This window comes from Nothobranchius furzeri, chromosome 1 (assembly GCF_043380555.1).
Source record: "Nothobranchius furzeri strain GRZ-AD chromosome 1, NfurGRZ-RIMD1, whole genome shotgun sequence".
Lineage (NCBI taxonomy): Eukaryota > Metazoa > Chordata > Actinopteri > Cyprinodontiformes > Nothobranchiidae > Nothobranchius > Nothobranchius furzeri.
The window spans coordinates 41,256,877-41,280,519 of NC_091741.1; the positions used below are offsets into that span (position 1 = coordinate 41,256,877).

At 42.5% G+C, this 23,643-nt stretch overlaps 1 protein-coding gene across 4 annotated transcripts in view; it reads right to left on the reverse strand.

The window, feature by feature from the left end:
- The window catches only part of ppfia2 (PTPRF interacting protein alpha 2), a 197,472-nt gene that overhangs the window by 160,526 nt on the left and 13,303 nt on the right, over positions 1–23,643 (reverse strand). For all 4 annotated transcript variants that reach the window (XR_008563029.2, XM_015961054.3, XM_054739777.2 and 1 more), the window contains exon 2: positions 12,001–12,259. Coding sequence is in view for 3 of the 4 variants with exons in the window: in XM_015961054.3 (XP_015816540.3) it covers positions 12,001–12,249 (249 nt within the window). In the remaining variant the exon portion in view is untranslated. The remainder of the gene's footprint in view (positions 1–12,000; positions 12,260–23,643) is intronic.

A 23,643-nucleotide genomic window follows, 5' to 3' on the forward strand; every position in this document is an offset into this window, starting at 1 on the left:
ATAATGGCGATCACAGTTTCCTGAAGTCTCAGTGTGTCCAGGTTATAGCACTCACAGGCCCAGCTGCTAATGCTAGCTCATTTCCACTCTGCAGTCAGCAGATTAAAGGTTCTCACCTGGGTCGCAGTGACACTTCATGTTTAATTTCCATTTTTTTCTGTGTAAAAAACTCAATACAGGAAAAGGTTAAAAATGAAATGGCCTGTATTTGATATAGTGCCTTCTAGAGTCATGGAACCCCCCAAGGCGCTTTACAACACAATCAGTCATTCACCCATTCACACACACATTCACACACTGGTGGGGATGAGCTACGATGTAGCCACAGCTGCCCTGGGGCACACTGACAGAGGCGAGGTTGCCGAGCACTGGCGCCACCGGTCCCTCCGACCACCACCAGCAGGCAACGTGGGTTAAGTGTCTTGCCCAAGGACACAACGACAGCGACAAACTGAGCGGTGCTCGAACCTGCAACCTTCCGATTACGGGACGAGCTCTTAACTCCTGTGCCACCGTCGCCCCAATGATGAACTAAACTATGATCCGAGTAAGACCCGAGGAACCCAACCGCAGGTGCGGAAACGCCTGGTTGGTAATAAAACTTTGACTGAAACCAGGTTTGTTAGGAGTTAAACCTCCAGGTTAGAATCTGATGGCCTTGACCAAGAATACTTGGTGGTGCTCCATGGCTGGGAATCAAACCCTCGATTCTCTTAATAGAAGATGGCAAGGCTACTCCAGTTACGTTCGACAGACTTTGGTTAGTGTGCAACGACCGCCCCATAAAAACCCTTTGAGCCCTGATGGCACCTTGTTGGGCTGATCTACGTTGCTGCTGCTAACGTCACAGCCCACTTACACCCGCTGTGCTGTTCATTAGAAAGTTAATTACAACTTCTTGATAGTTTTCCCCGTTAGCATGATTAGACACACTTATCTACCTTTCCTCCAGTTCACCAGATTTGTGCACTTGGATTTGGCACTGGCAGAAATTCCTCCGGAGGACTAGAACTGCCTCACTAATCTGACCCAAATCTTTGGAGACTATGGAAGGCGCCATACAAATACAGGCCATTTACCGCATTGATCAAGCATCTCAGACAGTCAGCACACATGCCAAGAACCCATCCATGCCTGTGTTGATCTGCTGAAGATGAAAGGCAGAAGGGAATTGAAAGAAAACTGGAAAAACAAGGTTTTGTGGGTAAATTGTGCAGAAAACGTGAACGATTTTAGTTTGTGGATCAGTCAGGGGAATAAATCACATCTGCTGGTGCTGATTAGTGTGGGACAAGAGGGAGTTGAGCAAAAGACTTGAGATCGGCACTGCACAACTTTGGTGAAGTCCACTTTCTTCCTGCCAAGCTTCAAACATGCATCCAGCCTGCAGGCGGCGTGAACTGGGGCACAAACAATAACAGTAATCATGGAAAATCATGTGCTGCTCTGGCGGAGACCAGCTGACCGGCTGGCTGCCGGAGCCCTGAGGGTTTTCAGCAAAGAGCAGCAGCGGGGAGACAGAGGGAAGTGGGCAGGAGCGAGGGAGGCAGAGAAATCCTCACCTCCTGTTCTGTCTCCTGAACAAGCTTAGTCACCTTGTAATCTATGCCTGTCATGCTGCCATTCAGCCTTCTTCCACCATTCATCGCTGCAATAAGAGTGATGGATCCATGAGTAAACAGCTGGATATCACTGACCTAAACTGGTGATAATAAAAAAAATGTCAAAATTACCGCCATGACACACTGTAAACCCAAATGTTGAAAAGAATCAAAAATATTGAGTAGGTGACACTCATAAATAAAAAAAAATACTTTTTAGAACTCAAATGTGTTGAGTTAGTTCAACCTTTTCTTTGTTTTAAGTATATTGAACTCAAACTTTTTAATTAATCTGAAAAATAAATATATATTTATAGTAAGCGTACCTTAAAGGGACATTATGGAAGTTTGACAGCCAAAACATGTATAGAAATAATAAATGTCTTCTTCATACATTCTCCTGCAATGCCCTGGTCCTGTAGAAAGAGCCCTGGCATTTTTACTGTGATTGCCTGTTTTTCTGTAAAAATCACAGAAAAAGAGAGCTGCTCGGGTCGAGCAGGCTGCTTCATACACGTTCACGCTCAGGCATAGCCCGTAGCATTTGCTATCCGTAGCTTTAGCAGCAGAGAGTGAGGTAGAGCCAACTCAGCGACTTTGTCGCTGTTCCTAACGCCTAGTGACAAAGCTAGCTACATTTCTGAGGACCCTTAGCTACTTTCTGTAGAACTTTCTTCTAGATATTTCCTGCAAATTAGCAACAAAACAGCCATTTTCGCTCCGAACCGTTATTTGAACGTTGTTTCAGCTGTCATCAAGGATATAAAAGTTGCAGATACATAATGTCACTGGTACTTTAGCTCACCTAGTAAGTCGTCGGACTCTCGTGCAATAGACCCAGGTTTGATTTTGGATGTGAACATAGTTTATTTACAGTTTCTTTTTAACATTAATGGTATATTTTTTACAGTAATAAGATGCCCACATTTTTATTTGAGACTCGCCGAACGGCATTGAATTCACAGATAAAAAAGATGTGGGTACAACTTTCATTTTGGAACAATTTTTCAAGCAAGGGAAGGGAATGATCTGAGCATGCAGGAGGACTGACCCATCATAAACCTTTGTCGGCTGTGCTGAAGAGAAAGCTACAGAACCAAATTATTTAATTAATTAGCTGCGCGTTCTCCTGTCTTCTGTCCTCCGGGTCACACACACACACACACACACACACACACACACACACACACACACACACACACACACACACACACAGGACTGTCTCAGCTGTTATTTTGGTTAAGGAGTGTGCACGTACAGCATGTGCGCCTCGTGCACGAGCCTACTATTGAAGCTGCCATTACGCTTTTGGCCTGAGGGGGCAATCACCAGCATAAAAATTCAAAACTCCGTAAAGTCCCTTTAAATGAATCAATAAAGAACAACTGAACTTGAATGTGTACCATTAACAAAAAATGATGAATTTATTATTTCATGTTTCTATATTAATCTATTCATCTTTATGTCAACTTAAAGTGTGTCTGATAAACAGACTTATGTATTTCTTAAAGTATTTGTGGATTTATAGGAAAAAACAAGCACAAACAAGCAATTTTGGTGGATGTCAGGCACAATAAAGAACTGATGCGTGAGGTGCATTGTGGGAAGTCATGTTTTTAGTTATTTTGTTCTATTTTGGGGTGTTTATGCATGTTTATTGAAGGGGATTGTTCTTCTTAGACATTACTTCACTCATTGTTGCAAATGTGGTGCTACTTTTTGTATGATGTTGGCACCATAAGTGAGAAGGTTGGTCGAAGGAATGGCCACGCTGTGTCGTTCCACTTTAATTAATACTGTGGTGGTTCACACCAGATGCATTTGACTTGGCTTTGGGTGTTCAACTCTCACTGGCTATCAGCATCAATGGGTGTGTGTGAGTCATGTGCAGTTAGCAACATATCTGGGTTAGTGTAGTATGTAATCAGTTACACCAAAAATTTTGAGTTAAATCCACTTACCAAGTTTGAGTAAAAAAAACGTTTCATTTTGAGTACATTTTTCTGTTTAATACGAGTTGAAAAATGTTGAAAATCTTAAGTGAATTACTCCCCAATTATAAGTTCAGGAATATCAATATTTATAAGATAACATTGAGATAATTTAAGGCAACTGCAAATGTAATTTTTATTTAATGTAAACTTAAAATATTGAAAAACATCACTTAAATATTTTTGTGTAATCTGTTACAAAATAAGTTTTGAGTTCTGTGAACGTTTTAAGGTTTACAGTGTATTATAGCTATAACTGATGCCTAAAGCTCAGCGTTTTGGATGAGAGCTACAAGAGGAAACAAACCGGCGTACTACAGCAGCTACGGCGATCATGAATGAGCACACCACACATCGATTCTCTGTTCAGTAGAGATATTCAGCCCAGTCTTGGCTTCCATTACAACGCCGGTGTTGGCTGGTGTCTCATTTCCGTCTGGGTGGACAGAAAAAGCACTCAGATCAACATCTGGGGCTCTGAGGTTATGTTGCTGGTGCATTACGTCTCAGCAAACACTATTTACAAATCATACAATTTCATGCTGTCAGGTGGTTTTAAAGTTGCTTTTACTTGTCTGGAAAACACTCTTCCTAAACATCTGTAGAACTCAGATCAGTCTTTCTGGAGGACTGCGGCTTGGTGGCGGTAAACGGGATTAGCTGCAGCACACATCTTCATCCAACCGTGTTTGGTAACCGTAAACAAACAGCACAGGAAGAGGGCTCCTGTGGCCCCTCAGGGTTCTCAACACAACCGAGTGCTCCGGAGATTGTTGCTGATCTGCCAACGCGCTCGTCTGTCACGGCTGAGGTCACTGGGGGATGATGGGGAGGGGGGGCTAGGTAGTGCTGCTGCAGGCTCTGGGTTGGACACATGCTCCATGTGTCACTCCTTTTGTCTCGCTGTTTATTGCAATACAGTAGAGGATGTAATCTATCAGATTTATCAATAATGAATAGTCTAACTTTATAATAGGTTGAGACTGAGATGAATTCAAAGCACAGAAAACAACTATGTAATAGTGTTGTCAATAAAATCGATACCTAGATTTAAATCGATACTAAAAGTGGTATCTAAATGAGATATTCCATCCCTGTGGTATCGATATTATGGATTATTATACACAGCCTTCTTCAAGTACACCGACACGCACGACAGCCAGATGCCATAAAGCAGCCTCCGCCTCCCAGACAAACAGAAGACGCTGCATGGCTACATTGCAATTTCCCACGCGAGTTGTCTCCGATCCAAGTTTTGTCTGCCAAATAAATAAACAAAAACATAAACAGCGAATTTGGGAGGCGCTTCACAGCCCAACTTAATTAGCATACCAAGTCCGACACGTAGTTGTATATTCACGCTTATGTGCTTAAAGGAAAACTCCCGTTTATTGCAACCCGGACTTAATTTCTAGCATGCAGTACGTTTGTTTACTCACGCTGACAACTTTGGTGCTACTTGGATTGCCCGGGGAATTTAGATCCATCGGCGAATCGCCATCAGTGTATATCCATATAACGGGTGCGGACGGGCACCCATGGTGCAGCCTCGAAATAAGACATTATCTGCACCAAAACATCTCAATGTCGAAAGGTTTTGTTAGGAATCATTAACGTGATTCCCCCTGTTCGTTTGGAGCGAGTCTGGGATTTCTAGGCGTAAACAGATTAGCCACGGCTAATTAACCAGCGCTTTTAATGACGTCACTGCTGTGCGCCAGTCTGTTTTTATTAAGATTACCTGTAGATGTACCTTTGTCCTACTGTGGAGAAATTCGTTTTCTCCCTTTATTGACCAACAGAGTTGTTCAAAAGTACAGAACAAAACATATGGCATTACATCTTATGACAAAAATGCACCTTAAACAGAGTTTAAGCAGCAAAACATCACTCTGCAAATAGTATATATATAGTGAGACAATTCATGATTTAAAGTGTTAACTTTCGCCAGTTTTTGTATGCACGTTTTAAAAAATGCTGATACTTGAAAGGTTTAAGCACTTTACACACTTAACTCTTAACATTTAATTTTTGCAATATAAATTGAGGAATGTTATTTTTTGAATAAACTTGTTCAATAAATTGGTGTTTTTAAATAGTATCGAAATCGAGTATCGAGTTTTTTCCAAGTATCGAATCGAGTTTGAAATTTTAGTATCGTGACAACCCTACTATGTAAGATCAAATATTGCCAACCGTTCAGATCAGTGTGATTTCAACAGGCAGCAGAAGACTGGTGATGCAGTTTCTGTTCAACAGGGAGTCAAACGTTCTGAAGATTTATTTATGCAAAGCAGCACGTGGAGGGACTTTAATGATGGAGAAAGCTGTTGTTGTCTCAAAGTCCAGGAATCAGCAGTGGCCGTCTTGGCTAGTTTAACCTAATGTTAGCATGAACAACTCCACCATACAGAAGAAGCTCCTCCAGTCTCGTGTAATTTTTGGAGATAAAACATCGTTACAAGTCAGCGGTAGAGTCGCATTGCTGTTATCCCGTCAGAGATGTTCAAATATCAAAAAATAAGACTCCAAAACCTGCCATCTGAAGCTCAGCTGTGCTGTGGGCAACTTTTAGGTGTGAGAAATAGTGCACCGGCATAGAACTAACATGAGGATCCAGGGTGAGGGCTGGGTCAAAGGTCACACCATGGTTCTTGACGGAGGGTTTGGTGTGAGAGGCAAGCTGACCAAGAGAGTCACTGACTTTGGGAACCAGCTTGTCTGGGGCACAGATGAGAATCTCAGTCTTATCTTCATTCAGCTGTACTGATTAAACGAATCCATTCTTAATTACATGTTAATGTTGAGAATGTTTGGTAACGACCTTCACACTCCTGCTTCTTCACACACCCAAACACGCCCACGCACATCTGCTCACAGTAAACTCCAAAACACATTTGCTGACGTACACGTTTTGCTTTGAGTGGAGAAAGGCTTTTGGTAAGTTTCAGTCTGATGATTTCAGTTCGTGCTAGACAACGAAAGAGAGAGGACCTGAAGAAACCAAAGGGGGGGAGCCGGTTGGCTCGTTTCTTCCCCCCCCCCCCCCCCCCCCCTCTCACGCTGTTCCTGTCAGCCAGACAGAATAGCTGAATCGCAACTTCTAATGCAGACTCGTACAGAGTCTTTGATTTCTGAGTGAATTAACTTAAGAAAGCGCATCGACAAAACGCTCTACCATCAACGTGTACCGAGGGCAACTCTGGACCGGTTTGCGGCGCATCTTTGTCTTCTTTGCCAGCCAAGGTGCCCTGGATGAAACATCATCCTAAGGTGACGTCCCGGGTCCAACAGGGGGTCCGATTTTCGGTGAGGCAGAACACGACAGATAGCGTTTTGATGCATCTTTTCCAACTAAACCTAAGTTTATTCAAACCATCACTTTTCACTCAGACACCTGTTTCTTCCTGAAGCAAAATCAGATGCACACACGCATTCATCTCACCTCATGTTCAATTCTCACTACACTTTGCACACACGCATCCATAATCACATCCTATTACTCTCAATCTTCATTCACCAACAGAAGGTCTACTTGAGCAAGAACAACATATCAACTGTTAAAGATTGTCCCACAAAGTTACCAATGTTGATTGTTATTTTCTGTTTGTCAATTTCAAAATCATTAGTTTAATTTGAAGAATTAAAACTTTTAATTGTCAAACTGGTTTCCTCATTGAACTGAAACACAGACACACAGATATTATCGTCAGTTTATCGATGAAAACAACCTTTGAGTCTTCTTAACAATATAAAATTTGGTTATTGATTTATTAAAAATTAATATTCCGAATTAATACGTAGCATGGTTCCTCTTTCATAAAAGAGCCTAAAACCACAACGCTACACCTTTAATGTGAGAGAGAGAGAGAGAGAGAGTGAGTGAAAGTGAGAGTGAAAGTGAGAGAGAGAGAGAGAGAGAGAGAGAGAGAGAGAGAGAGAGAGAGAGAGAGAGAGAGAGAGAGAGAGAGAGAGAGAAGCTTGACAAGTGTTCCCAGATTGTTATGCATGAAGGGGACGATGTGTTGCTGGAGGCATCTAGCAGGGACAGCAAATGTCACTCCCATCAGTCAAAGTGTCACCAAAAGTTCCGAAGCCATGACCTCTGATGGGAAAAATGAAGAAAAAACAAACAAACGAGAAAATGAGGAGGCACCAGGCAGAAAAGGATGTGATTAAAATAAAAGGCAGTGACAGCAGATTCAGGAAGAAGGAGAACGAGGAGGAATGAAAAATTGGGGGGGGGGGCTAGCATCAAACCCGGCCGACGTGCAGCAAAAGTGGAATGACACTAGCCTGATATTTCCTAAATCAGGCTATTTCCGGATCCTAAAAGCATCTTTTCCCAACTCATCACCTCCTCTGAAAACCTGGAATGGCGATCAGAGCATTTTCCCAATCAGGCGATCTGTTTAAGACGCTGCAAACATCTTCATTGACATCGTTCTATTACTAAAGAGTAAGACGGAGTAAAATCACTGCAGCCTGATTTAGTGACATTAATAACACACCAACACAAAAATAACAGCCACTTCTATGACATGATCTAACCTTAATTGTTCAGCTGTTAATATTAATTGCATAATGAGCATTTTTCCATAGATAATGCTTTTGTTTGGTGATTAAGGTCTAAGAAAAGCTCTTCCTGAACTATTTCAGTAATGTTGACATCACAGGGGCCAATCCAGCAGCATCAGAATAATTAATAGAATGGTTTGTTCCAGGGGTGTGATAGGAGGATCCCAGTGACAGCTAATTTCAGCCCGACACCAGGAGAAAGGCTTCAGCAGTATGTCAGTGCCGTCATTACACAATGACAAACCATTCATCACAACAGGGATTTACTGTCGGTGGAGATCAGTGAAATCGTCTGATAATGGAAATGTTATTTCACTTTGACAGGCTGGGATGCCTTCACTGCACAAGAGGATGTGGGAAATTCCATGATGGCAGAGGAACACACTCAAATTCAGCCACCTCAGATAAAACCAGCAAGAGATGGTGCCAAGAGATGTGAACCTAGATGTTTTTTGTGGATAATGAAATGCTTTCACCAGGTCCCTTCAAAATAAAAGCAATCATTTTGACGTTTAACATTACTTTAGGTTTTAACGTGTAATCACACCAAAGCAGGCCTGTGTTTCTAACACCATGTGGATCAACGCGCTACAAACAAAATCCGCTTCCTCTTTGTAAACAAACCCCCGGAGTCTCGGAAAGAAGAGTCGTGTAAGCGAGTGAAAAGAATGACTGAGACGCTTTTAGAACGTGGTAATCTCGTATTCATGTAGGAGTTATTCTGCGGAAGCTCTCGTTCCTCGAGGTGTGAGGACAAACACCCAGATTTCAGTCATATGTGGTAACTGATCTGTTGTTGGGCAGAAGACAATGGTAAATGTGTCCAGCCACACAGGATATCATCTGAAGGGTTTAAAAGTTGTAGCTTAAAGCAGCTAATTACACAAACACATGGCACAACACAGGAGAGCCACCTCTTCGGCTCAAGACTCTGCACTCCGCCTACACCTGAAGAACGAGAGACACACTTTTGAAGATGAAAAAAAACGGTAGTGGTTTTAGAGAGGAGTAACATGAGGTAACCATGTCAAACATGATAACCCCACTTTAAATTGGGGTGGGGTGGGGGTTGGGGGGTGGGGGGTTGTTAGATAAGCAGTTTCAGTCTAGGTCACACCTTCCTGCATCTAATCAACACAATTCCTCCCTCTCAATAGAGGCCAACGACTCATCAAGAGAAGGAGAGGCGGGGTACTCAAGAGTAGTTTCTGCTTGTTACACAACAACAGACAGCCACAGCTTAGAAGCTTGACTCTCCCAAATTCCAGTTAGAATTGATAAAGCTCCTCGGACGAGAAGACAAACGTCTTCAAGAAACCAAAGAAGTCCAGTTGCCTTCATTTGAGCCCTTTGGATTACCGTGACCTGGACGACTGAGACCCTGCGTGCAACATGTGTACAGACAACCCAATACTGTAGAGTTTTGCATCAAAGCTCCGGCTTTATACCATGGAAACAACAGCTATTGACCCTTTGCACATGACGTCACATCACTTATGGGACCGCCCCCTTGGTCATGATAGTTGGCAGAAAGACCATAGCCTCATCGCTTTAATGGAGTCGATTTCACAGAAAAATGGTAAGAGTTTGCTGCGCAGATGGCCGCACCAACTCAAAGATGTAAACTTAGCTTGTTTGGTAACGCTTCCTTTTACAGTCACCTAATTACTATGTACTTACATGGTAACTACACAGTAAGTTAAGGTGTAATATTATTTCTGAATTCTTAAACAGCTATTACCATGTAATTCAGGTTCAATTCTTGTTTTTATTTTTCTTAATCATTCCCAGTAAATACTGCTTTACATAATAATTACACTTTATTACAATTATACACTTTAATAACACAATAATATACTTTAACTTACTATGTAATTACCATGCAAGTACTTAGTAAGTAGGGGAGTGCAAAAGGAAGTGTTACCGCTTGTTTTTTTAAAACAACATCGATGGAGACCGAGGACGGAGCCGAAACGCAGCGATCCAGCAGACTAGCAGCCCTCCGAGTGTTTTCAGATGTGCTGTGAACACGTTTAATCCGGTAAGATTAACGTTGGTGTATTTCATGAGGAAGACAGGGACCGACCAATGGACCTGAAATGATGAATGAGATGCGTTTACATTACTCACTGATAACCCTATATGTCGCCATGGAGGACGTGCGGTAACGCCCACTATAGTGAAATGTGACATAATTATGTATTATAATAATATTTTTCCAATGTAGAATGACATATGTTTAAATTTAGCATGATAAGGTGCCATTAAGAGAAATCTGGTCTCATCCTGGTGTGTGAGTAGCATCTGAACTCTGTGACCCCACCAGAGACAGGAGCTGGTAGGGGCGCAGAAGCTTTTGGTTGAAACCAGCTCCCGTGTAAAGTGAAACGCTGTTCATCACATGAAGTCAGGAACTTGTTTACATCTGTGAACAGCAGCTGGAAAATGTGAGCTAACGTTAGTAAACTAGTGAACACTTTTATAAATACGGCTCTCTATGAGCCTTGTGCTAAATCTACCCACAAGTGAACTGGGCTTGAACCAGTAGAAACCAAGCTAAACTAACAAAAAACACTTTTCCTCTCCGTTCAGTACTTCCATAATTCACTTCTCTCAATAGCTGTTCTGGGCTTGGACTCGTTGAAGTCATGCTAAACATCATAAAAAGCAAAAACAAACACAGCAAAAAAATCTCAGATGCTACCTATGCTTTCGCTCTGCAACATGGTGGATCCATGTGATCAGGATCCATCTCAGGATTCCTGTCGGAAAACTAGTAGAATAAATCAAATGAACTGAGACGCTTGATTCATGATCACTGAGTGAGGCCTTGCAAGAATCCTTGCACACATCACAAGCCGGGCGGACACTGTGCGACTTTTTCACTCGTAGCTTTCAGCTTCAGCTCAAACTGTACGACTTCCTCGCGGGGCAGATCTCACGAGTCGTGCGCTCTCACTGTACGACCCAGTTCTCGGTTGCGACCTGACTGCTCACACTGTACGTCTGGTAGCAAAATATGCTAAAAATAGCAGTTTTTACACAACACGTCAGAGCTTTTTTGTCTTGCCTGTTGTCCTGCGGTAGTGCTGCAGGAGGACACACAGGGATTTATGGGGGCTGGATGAAGAAAACGAAATAAAGAAAGTAAATCTGTGTTTTGTGATCAGTTTAATTTGACACGAACACGACAAACACGCTTTCTTGACAATCTTTGTGAGTAAAAAACGTGTAGAAATAAAAACGAACAACGTGGGTTATTAGGGAAATAGCGAGCGAGCTGCGTTGATGCAGGATTGTGCATGCGCCGTGAGCGGTTCTGGTACTTTTTGGGTTGCAGCTGCTCGCAGCGCCGCTTCAACAGTGCGATACCCTCACGAGGGACGAGCAAAATATTAAACACGTCAGAAGTCCGTGCGAGCTCACGATTGCTGATCGGTAGCTGGTCACGTGGTGTTAATGGCCTCTCGTAACCCCCTGTACACTACACGACGCTCAGCGCTAAACTCGCCCTGATCTCATGGATTCTTGCACGAGTGGAAAATCAACTCAAAACAGTGAAAAAGTCGTACAGTGAATGCCCGGCTTAAAGGTGACCGCTTAAATGTTCAGATAAAATAAATCATAGAGAATGATGATGGCGAGCCAAGATCAGGACGTCTTTAAGGACCGGCTGAATTTGTGAAACAAACCAGATAAATGCCGTTTCACGCTGAAAAGCTGATGACTCACTCTGAAAGAACTTGTATTACAAAAAAAAAATGTTTTTTTTTTTTTTTTTTACAAAGCTTTGAGGGCATGTTCACCTTCATGTGATGGGCGGGACTCACCTGTGGAAGGGCGGAGCTAAGCTGGCGCTGCAGCGAGTCCCGGTCATAAATAACATCCTGGAGATGCTGCTGAGCCAATCCCAGGCTCTCCTGGGTTTCTCTCAGCGTGTCCAGGAGCCGGTCCCGTTCGTCCAGCATGTTGACCATCAGCTGCTCAAAGTGAGAGTCCGGGTCCGAGGCGCTGCTCTGGGAGCCGCGTTGGCTCAGCGCCGTGTCCTCGCTGATCGTAGGCATCACCTCGCACATCATCTCGGCTCCGCTGATAAGGAAAGGAGAGATTGTAAGGTTTGAGGTCAATAGGTTTCTAAAATGACTTAATATGATTACAACTACGGAAATATTATATCTAAACACATTTTGAAGCAAAAGCAAATGTAGTATTTTAAATTTAAAACATTTAGCAAGCAAATGATGAAAAGGTCCACGGCTAATTATCTCTCCAATTTATTAATTTATCATTTTCAGCAAAAGTTTTAGGAATAGAGTGAAAAAAAAACACAGCTTTAATTGATTTGTGGCCACTATTTTATTAAAGCGACTCTAAGGAAGTTCAAAGTTTTTTTGCTCGCGATCACCACTCAGGCCTAACACGTGACTGCAGCTTCAAAAGTAAGCTCGTGCATGAGGTGTGCATGCTGTACGTGCACGCTCCTTAATGAAAATAACAGCTGAGACATCTTTGGTGTGTTCTTGCTCTGTTGAGTTTCAAATTATGTCTTTAAGTTCTTTTTAAAACACAGAAAAGGTTTATTTACCTGCAACATTTCGTTTGTGGTCGCAAACGAAACGTTGCAGGTAAATAAACCTTTTCTGTGTTTTAAAAAGAACTGAAAGATGTAACAGCTGAGACAGTCCCGTGTGTGTGTGTGTGTGTGTGTGTGTGTGTGTGTGTGTGTGTGTGTGTGTGTGTGTGTGTGTGTGTGTGGCTCGGAGGACAGAAGAACACAGCAAATTAATAAAAATAATGTGCCTGTCTCTGCAGCTGTACTTTCTCGTCGGCCGGCCGAACGTGCAGTGTGTGTGTGTGTGTGTGTGTGTGTGTGTGGCCCGGAGGACAGACGACAGGAGAACGTGCAGCTGATTAATTAAATAATTTGGTTCTGTAGCTTTCTCTTCAGCACAGCCGACAAAGGTTTATGATGGGTCAGTCCTCCTGCATGCTCAGATCATTCCCTTCCCTTGCTTGAAAAATTGTTCCAAAATGAAAGTTGAACCCACATCTTTTTTATCTGTGAATTCAATGCCGTTCGGCGAGTCTCAAATAAAAATTTGGGCATCTTATTATTGTAAAAAAATTAAAATTAATGTAAAAAAATAAACTCAAAATGACAAATTATGTCCACAACTGGAGTCAAACCCAGGTCATCTGCATGAGAGTCAGACATCTTACTGGGTGAGCTAAAGCGGCAGTAACATTGACAGTATCTGTAACTTTTATATCCTTGATGACAGCTGAAACAACGTCAAACCAAAGGACGGTTCAAAGCGAAAATGGCTATTTTGTTGCTAATTTGCAGGAAATATCTAGAAGAAAATTCTACAGAAAGTAGCTAAGGGTCCTCAGAAATGGAGCTAGCTTTGTCACTAGGCGTTAGGAACAGCGACAAAGTGGCACTGCCTCTCTCTCTGCTGCTAAAGCTACGGATAGCAAATGCTACGGGCGATGCCTGAGCGTGAACACGCATGAAGCAGCCTGCTCGACCTGAGCATCTCTCTTTTTCTGTGATTTTACAGAAAAACAGGCAATCACAGTAAAAATGCCAGGGCTCATTCTACAGGACCAGGGCATTGCAGGAGAATGTATGAAGAAGACATTTATTATTTCTATACATGTTTTGGCTGTGAAACTTCCTTATAGTCTCTTTAAATTCAGTGAAACGTTGGAGGAAAAATGACTTTTCTGTTATATGTTTATGTTTATTCATTTGGCAGACGCTTTTCTCCAAAGCGACTTACAATTTATAACCTATAGGGCATGTTGTGATCTGTGGGGGAAACCGGAGTACCCGGAGGAAACCCACGTATGCATGGGGAGAACACGCAACTCCACGCAGACAGACCGCAGCCGAGTTTCGAACCTGCAACCTTCGTGCTGCGAGGCAACAGCGCTAACCACTGCTCCACCATGCAGCCCATATTTTATTTCTGTAAATCACCTTAAGACAGTAGTTTCACATGAAATGGAAAACACACGCACACACACACACGCACACACACGCACACGCACACACACACACACACACACACACACACACACACACACACACACACACACACACACACACACACACACACACACACACACACACACACACAGGTGCAGTCAGAGCTCAGCTCAGCATTATGCCGGTGTTTCAGAGCCCAGAGAGACGTCTTAGGATTCCGGGCACTCTGCCCTAGTTTTCACGCTTGTGATGTTTATTGGGGCAGCTCAGATCATGTTACATAATACTCCACATCTACACAACGGAGGATACGTGAGGCCATATTCCAAGATCCCCTCCCTGAGGTCATCAGATGTGTAAGTAGTCATTCCTACTGAGGGCTAGCTTTGTAAGGAAAGGAAACAAAAAACGTGTTTGTATCAGCGTACGTCAGAGTCTTGTGATGAAGCAACAAGCCACAAAAAGTCCATTTTTAGACATTTGAACGAGAAATTTGGATTTCATTCAGAGAAACACAGCTGGGATTTAGCTTAGTGGAGCACAAAGGAATGTTAGCCTCTAATAAAGTTTAAAATAATAAAAATACACTTTCTTTCTGGCTTAGCTCCTTAGACATGTTCAGCTTCAGCATCACTGTCCCGGATCCACCAGTCCATCTCCCCTCTCTCTCCTTCCCTCAATCTTGAATAATTCCCTCTGATGCTTATTTCATTCACTGCCAGTGACAACTAAAGTCGTCATTTGCTTTTTTTTTTTACTGTGTGGGCGTCGGACGAGCCCCCGCACCGTGAGAACAAACATCTCAGCTCTAAAGCCGATCTTCATTTGCATACATCACACGTCACGTGATCAGGAAGCAGAACATCCATGTGTTAGGAGATCGTTTTGGGCTGCTACTGTAAAAAACGTGAGGCACGAACTGGAAAAGCTTCTGCCGATCACAGTTCAACAACGAATTATGAAAGAACGGATAACGCTCGAAACGCGTGGATTCTTCCTGATTTAAGAGGTGAGTCTCCGCTTTGTTTTGGTTGTTTTGGCGTCGACATCATCCTAGCGTGCAACGTTCTGTGACTCTTAAAAAGAAACAGTAAAAACTGAGAAACGCTGGCAGCGAATGAGTTAAAACTCCTCCACGTCAGGTGACACCTTTCCCTTGACCCAGGGTCAGTTCTCCACCCTTTTTCCAGCTGAGAACTAAGACCTCAGATTTGGAGGTCCCGATCTTCATCCCAACAACTTTACTGATACAACCCTTCCTAGCAAGAGCTCATAAGAAGCACACCATCCACAAAAAACAAAGCTAAGATTCTCCACCTAAACACGTACATTATTTAAATTAAAATCCAGTTTATTTACTCACGGGATGAAAACCTCTGTGGAACAATGACTGAAGCAAAGCAAAGCTACCATCTTCAGGACCTGCTTGCACCAGCTGTACCGAGAAACACTAACGAGGTCCCAAAGAGCTCGTTAAATCACAGAGTTGCATCTTATTAGCAGCTGAGATGCTTCTGTGTGACCAAAATAGGTTTGAGGCTGATAAAGGGCAGAAATTTAGCTGGTTCCTCTGATAAGAGTGTTTCTTTTAAGCTAACTTTATGCTAACAAGTTTATATCACAAGGTTTTGTACAAGTTCTCACTGAAAAAATAGACAAAAGCATGAATATTTATCATATTTGACGGATTTCCTTGTGCAGGCATGTAAGGTCCTTTTTATAAAGAAAATAAACTTACAAAAAAGCATAAACCACTGTAGTATTTACAAACTATACAAGAGTTTTAAGGCACCATTTAATGTGTAGACTGGACAAAAATACCAATAGAGGAATCCGGCTTAGATGATGTATATTTTTCACAGACTTAATGCAAAAATGAGTTTAATTTAAATAAAAAAAACTTAACAGCTTGGTAGAAGACATGATGATGATGATGATGATGATGATGATGATGATGATGATGATGATGATGACGAACCCTAAAATTTATTGAAGTTTATGAATTAAAACTTAATTCTCTTTTATAAAATTTTTTTTAAAATCTTTGTATGTCGAATCAACAAAGTTAATTTTGATATTAAATATTATTTTATTGTTATTGATCTAATTCTTACAATAATATGTTTATATATTTACTTACTGCCTGAACTAAGCAAGGCAACGGAAAGAAGAATGCTTGCATTGTTTTGGTCTTTTATTAGTGCTTTATTTATAAGTAGCAACAGTCATTCCCAGGAGACATAAACAAGAAATGACCATTTAACTACTCCGTGGATAAAAAATGTGATGAACCATCTCTAAAATGCACACGTTTTCATATGCACCTTGTCTTATTTGTTTTGCAAATGTTTCATGTTTCTTGTTTCTATCATGTTTTAGAATGTGTTGTTACCTCGTTAATGACCTCAGCCAGGTGTGCAGATGTGGACTAAATTGTTGTCACCCTTTAGTCAATGAAAGAAAAACCCACAATTGTCACAGAAAAAAATTAAATCTGGCAAAAGTAATAATAAAAAAAAATCTATGAAATGTAACCACCATTGCTTTTCAACCATGCTTCAACGGAATTATTAAAAAAATTAACTCACGGAACAATCCAGAAAATAATGGGACCAAAGGGACGTGTTAATTCAAAGTGAGCCCACTAATTACCATCACAGGTGTCACATATATATATATTATATATATATATATATATATATATATATATGTGTGTGTGTGTGTGTGTGTGTGTGTGTGTGTGTGTGTGCTATATAATGCTGTGACTATAGTTGCACATATTATTCAGAAAGGTAAGATCCATTTGGACTATAGCCGACCTCCCTGGACCTAGTCACAGAAGGAAAACAGTTGAAAAGTCAAAGATAAAGATAGATTGAAAGATCTCGCTAAATAGAATATTTACTAAGCAATCACGGTGTAACCATGGACACATTACTTGGTGTGTGTGTGTGTGTGTGTGTGTGTGTGTGTGTATGTGTGTGTGTGCGCGCGCGCGTGTGTGTGTGTGTGTGTGTGTGTCTGCTCTGTCTTCTCCATCCCCAGTGAGTCGTGGAGGATGGCTGCGTATTCTGAGCCAGGATCCTCTGGAGGTTTCTTCCTGTTAAAAGGGAGTTTTCCTCTCCACTGTCGCTATATGCTTGCTTAGTATGAGGATTGCTGTAAAGACTTGACACTAGTCAGTGACTTGATGCAATTTGCTGGGTTCCTTATATAGGAAACATTTTTTCTGATCGGCTTAATGAGCTGACCTGAATTGGAATGTTTATTATGTGAAGTGCCTTGAGACGGCTCTTGTCGTGATTTGGCGCTTTATAAATAAAATTGAATTGAATTGAACTGAATTAAAATGGTTACAAAGGAAAAAACTTCTAAAGAGACCCAAGTTGAACTTCAAGCTCAAGGAACATCATTGTCAGATTGCACCATCTGTTGTTGTTTGAGCCAAAGCAGACCACATGGGGGCACAAGGACACAAGGACAACGTCATAAAAAGCCATATTGAGAAGCCAATAGGGTTGCAGGGATTAACCGGTTTGACTATTAATCCAGTTAGCCCCCCGTCAAAGCGTTCGAAGTCTCCTGTGTGGGAATATATCTAATAAATGTCTAAAATATTCCCACACAGAAGAAAAGCCACTTCCTAGGTGGAAATGGAGCAGTCCTGATGGTTGTTGTCACTGGTTCCGCTTCTGCTGTGTGCACGCGTTCAGTTTCACTTTTGTTTTTGTCTATACGGGTCATGCTATTGTCTTTAGGTTTTTTTTAGTGATGTTGGAGGGGTTTAACCAGGGTTAATAGTCAATCTCGTTAATCCCTGCAAGCCTATTTGCCAAGGCACACAGACAATAACACAAGAATAGAGCACTGTCCCTACTGTGAAACACGGAGGAGGCTGTGTTATGTTTGGGCTCCTTTGCTGCATCTGCACAGGGCGTCTTGAATCTGTGCAGGGTACAATGAAATCTCAAGACTATCAAGGGATACTAGAGAGAAATGTGCTGGCCGGTGTCAGAAAGCTTGGTCTCAGTCGCAGGTCATGGGTCTTGCAACAGAACAATGATCCAAAACACAGCTAATAACACCCAGAATGGCTAAAGGTTGGTTTATGCTTGACGTGTCCGCGAGGTCCGCACGGCTCCGCGCGGAAAAGTTGCGTCATTTTGCGTCATTTTAACAACCACGCCCCTCCACCGCGTCTCCGCACGGCCCAAGATTTCCGCAACGCGCACCTCGGAAATTTTCCAACCACGCGGACCGACGGACGCGGAAAAACATGGCGGACCGGCAAGAACTAATATGGCAGAGGTTCGTAAATACAGACATTTGTATTCAGCTCTCAGAGATCACCGTGATCAACATGTTGTTAATAATTCTTGGAGAGAAATAGTTCGCACTGTCGGAAAAGACGAGAACGCTGTTAAAAATGCTGGAATGCCATGTTGTAAACAGTAATTTCTACTTCTACTACCGTGTAGTGTTGGGTGCATGCCGTAGAGCTCCATGCTGCCCCCTACAGTTTGGGAGAATATTGGCTCACCGCAGAGACAAGCCGCATGAACCATAAACTCTGCGAGTTGTGAAGCGCTTTCCATCCGCGAGCCGCATCACCGCGCGGAAAGTGAATGCGTCAAGTATAAACCAAGCTTAAGAGGAAAACACTGGAATATTCTAAAGTGGCTTTCTATGAGACCTCAATCCTATTGACCATCTTTGACAGGAGCTGAAACATGCCATCTAGTAAAGGCGCCCTGCAAACCTGAGACAACTGGAGCTGTTTGCTCAAGAGGAGTGGGCCAAAATACCTGCTGAGAGGTGCAGAAGTCTCACTGACAGTTACAGGAATCATTTTATTGCTGTGATTGCCTCAAAAGGTTGTGAAACAAAATATTGAGTTAGACATACCATCACTTTTGTCTAGGCCTGTTCCATGAGTTTATTTTATTATGTAAATAACTCTGTAGTTGAAAAGCAATGTCTGACTTTATTGGTTAAATTTCATAGATTTTTTTTCATTACTTTGGGCTTTCTTTCATTGACTGAAGGGTATAAACAGCTTTGTCCACGTCAGTATTTAGTGGAAACTCAAAATCTGATCGCTGGGACCTGCTCGCCTGTGGAAGGGTTACAGGCTGATGCTCCGTGCCTCTGCATGTTCTGGCATTAAGATGGGCTCTTCCATATCTTCTCCAGGCACAAGGCCAGAATCCCAACAGTCCACCATTCAGACACCATCCGCCACCATTTAGACCAGAGAGAGCCTCGGCCGGACACGCGGCTCGTGCCAGCCTTAGCTTGGAGAGCAGCAGCGTTGGCCAGCAGACTAGAAGATAGGTCGTGAATTTAAAGTAGCAGGAATTGATTTATTCCCAACTATGATTCACTGCTTGCTCACTGTGCAAAGTGCAAAATTAAATCCAACATTTACTTTGTAATCTAAGTTTTATTTTCCACCTAACAAACTTTCTGCTTATGGGAGCATGCACAATTACTTGTGATTGCCCGGGGTTAAGGAAAAAAGCATGACCAGTTTGAACTTTGCTTGGAACCTCTACTCATAGCTGGACTCAAAGACTATTGAGGATCTCAGAACAATTTCCTTTGTGATTTGTTCCTGCTCTCAGTCTGTCAAGTCTCAACATGACTACCTAAAACATTCCTGCTGCCCATCAGAGATCAACAGGAGAAAATGCTCCAACTGCTGATGGGTCAGCCTTCCTGGAAGCATCCCTCAACTAAACATTTATCTGTTTAATTCAGATCCTGAAGACAAATCAAGTAGGTTTCTTTAGTTAAACTTGAGATTTAGGAACAAAAAAAAAAAAACAGACTTTAAAGCCTTAAAGCAATAAACGTCCCTTTTTGCAAGTGAACAGATGTGAAATGAGGCAGAAATAACCAGAAAGAGGATATCCTGCATGTTTAGTTGAGCATGCTGGAAGCTAATAATAGAACAGGAATTGTAAACATGAAGGAATCACTTGGATTTTCACTCCATTCCATATGCCAATCAATTAATTATTCAAAGAGTTAGGAGGGAGGTTTTGTCGCCAATCAGGGAATCGAATACAGAAGAACCATTTTTCTGCTTATAGACTAAAAAACACAATTCTAGACAGACTTAAGTTGTAAAAATGGCTGCTAAGTGAATATAGATCCAGTTTTTTATACATGATAAAGCCATGAAATACCAGTTTGTTTACACCAGAACTGGTATTATGTTATTATGCAACTATGAAAAGTAAATTTAGCTTCTGCATTAAATTAAAGCCAGTATCTCCCTGGGCTGCAACTCCATAAGTTGTAAACGGTTTCTCGAGGGAGTTTCTCATTTGTCCTGAAGCATCTGCAGTGATTCATGTGGATGACAGGGCTTCATTCTCTTGTCGTAAGACTTTTAAACATTTTCTAGAATGAAGAGTGACATTTTTTGTCAAACCAGACATAGCATGGACACAAGCATCTTAAAGCCATAGTTTGCAAAAAAGTTCGTCTCTTTTGTGCGCCACGCAGTACTGAGCATGTAGCTACGGTAGCCCACATGCATCATAAAGGCAATATGTCAGTGCAACACATTCTCACACGCAAAGCATCAAAATATGACGCGTGTGACCAAGCCTCAATATATGACGATTCGGGACGCCCCAGCACGTCAGGAGACGACAATCAGGGACACGCTGGGTCTTGTGGCTCCGCTGGCCTCACTGTTTGACGCGCGCAGTCACACGGACATTATTTGACTATTTAAACTTCCCCTCAACCCAATCCTAACCTTAAGGTCCATAAACTGTGACCTTAAGGCTAGGATTGGGGTGAGGGGAAGGTTAAGTTGTTCGCAAGTAGTTCTAATGTCCGTCTCACCACCGGCGTCGGATACCAACGCTCTGGGACGCTGCGTCATTAGTTTGTCTCCGATCGTCGTCTTCTGACGCACTGGGGCGTCCCGAATTGTCATATATTGAGGCTTGGTCACACGCGTCATATTTTGGCGCCTTGGGTGTGAGAATGTGTTGGTCAGTGACTAGGGCTGAGCCATATCATACCTTTCACGGTAATACCGGTACATTGTTGGGCAATGATAAGAAAATGAAATATCGCGATAGGATAGAATGGGCAAAATGCGCTTGCACAGTGCCTTTGTTTTCATACGTTCATACCATCGACATACATATATGGACAATGGGTTTCCATAGACTCCAATAATAAGTCTTTGTACTAAAATGGGAGGTGGCCACCACTGCCATTTTGGCCGTGTCACAGGTTCCATCAAGCCCAGACAATTCCATAAAAGGGAAGAGAGGAGGAGCTGTGGGTGGGGCTGTAAGGCTGGGATCGACTGACGACACCCGGTCGAACTAGCTACAAGTTAACCTGAAGCTAACCCAAAGCTACTGCGGAGGTGGGAGCTAAGCTAACAGAGGTAGCAACCTAGCTACAACCAGAGTTAACTGTGCACAACACCAGAGCTTCTGAGTCAGAGATACGCTGGGCTGACCGCTGAGTAAAACCGGGTGGAACACAGAGGTCTCCGAGACCTCCACAAGCCGGCAGCCGCACAGCAGACAAGCGCCGCTGCGATCTGAGATGCGCAGCTGCCGCTGGGGAGAACCGGGTGGAAAGGTTTCCATCCCAGAGCTACACAAGCCGGCAGCCCGCGCAGCAGACAGAGATGCGCCGAGCTGCGGGGAGAACCAGCCGGCAGCCCACGCAGCAGTTAGGAGCCACGATCAGACAGAGATTCGCCGAGCTGCGGGGAGGCGAGAACGGGTGGAAAACAGAGGTCTCCCGAGAGCTCCACAAGCCGATAGTGGGAACCCAGCTCCACCAACATGTTATATTTCAACCCATTTTCTAAAGTGCAGCATTATGTTAAATGCACTGGGTTTTACCCTATTACATTTAAATTTCATGGTTAAACAGTACATGTTAAAATCTAAGCTCAGCTCGGCAGTGACCTAAAATACATAAATATAATTTTACTTACCGAAAACAAGCAATTAATGCCACAGCAAGTCATTTTGTCCAACAATTGCACAAAAAATATCCAAAAAAGAATACACAAACACAGAGACTCAAAATCCCAGAACAGTTTCCAAGCCAGACCGAGGCTCTACTGAGGCCTTTCCCTGGAGCTAGTTCTGTGGTCACGTGGGTCGGATGCTCATTAATTATACAGAATTTTAGGCTTTTAATACACTTAAACAGAGGAGTGAGAAAAAAATTCACCCCCCTCAGAGTTGTCATGTGTGTAAACTAGATCATTGAAACAAAAAACATGTTCTGCTGTGAAATTGGTATTTTTAACATGGGAGTCAATGAGGATTTGCTCGCTTCTGACACCAGCCCCTAGTGGATGAGGGTGGAACTGCAATTTTTGGTACTTCCGGGTTGAGACCAATTTCTGAGCCGTGGGGTTCAAAACAGAGAATGATCCAGCGACTGCTGGAACAAGAAAAGACTATAACACAGGTTTTAGCTGCTGATAAAACCACCAGGCACCTCATGTTGACATGGCAAGACATTCAGGTGCTTGACTCAGTCAGCGCTGCATTGAGTCCACTTCTAGAGTTTACAGATGCTTTTTCTGCTGAAGAATATGTGACCATTTAATGTGTTAAGCCTGTTCTTCAGATGTTTAACAACGACCTGTTAAAAGTAAAAGAGAGTGACACTCAGCTGACCAAAGACATCAAAACAGTAATACTCGACTACATGAACAAAAGCTACAAAGACAGCGTCACAGAGAGGCTTATTAACATGGCTTCTCTACTTGATCCACGTTTTCGCACAGAATATTTCAGTGAGAGTGAGAGTGAGAGTGAAGCCCTCAAAGTTCAGGTCATGAGTGAACTAGGGCAGCTTGTGTCACACCAGGGTAGCACAGCCACAGGTGTTTCAGAAACACTTCCCACATCTGCTGGAGACCAAACAAGTCAGGGAGCTGCTAAAAAGCCAAAAAAAAAAAAAAAAAAGAGTCTCGGGAGCTTTTTGAAGGGACCTGTTAGTGGCAAGACAGATGTAACTGCAGAAAGATTGCTATCTGAACTGAGCAGTTAAGTGAATAGTCCACCAGCAGATAGTGAGTGTGATCCTCTTTTGTGGTGGAAGGATCACACGGTAAACTTTCCCAACATCAGCAGGTTAGCTAGGAAGTACCTCTGCATTCCAGAAACTAGCTCTGCATCTGAAAGGTTGTTCAGTACAGGTGGAAACGTTATAACTTGTCTATGATCGTCCCTTAAGCCCACATCTGTGAACACGTTGGTGTTTCTGACAAAAAATCTTAAAACTTGAAAAGGGCGCTTTAAAAAAATACATTAAAAAACATGTATACTCAAGAGTTTGAGTTTCATGCTGCAAAGCAACTCTTTAAGTTATTAGATATTACATATGGTTATGCTCAGGAGGATATTCAGCCCATTTGCACAAACATTTTAATGTAGTTTTGATGCACTTAAAAACTGCTGCTTAAATGAAA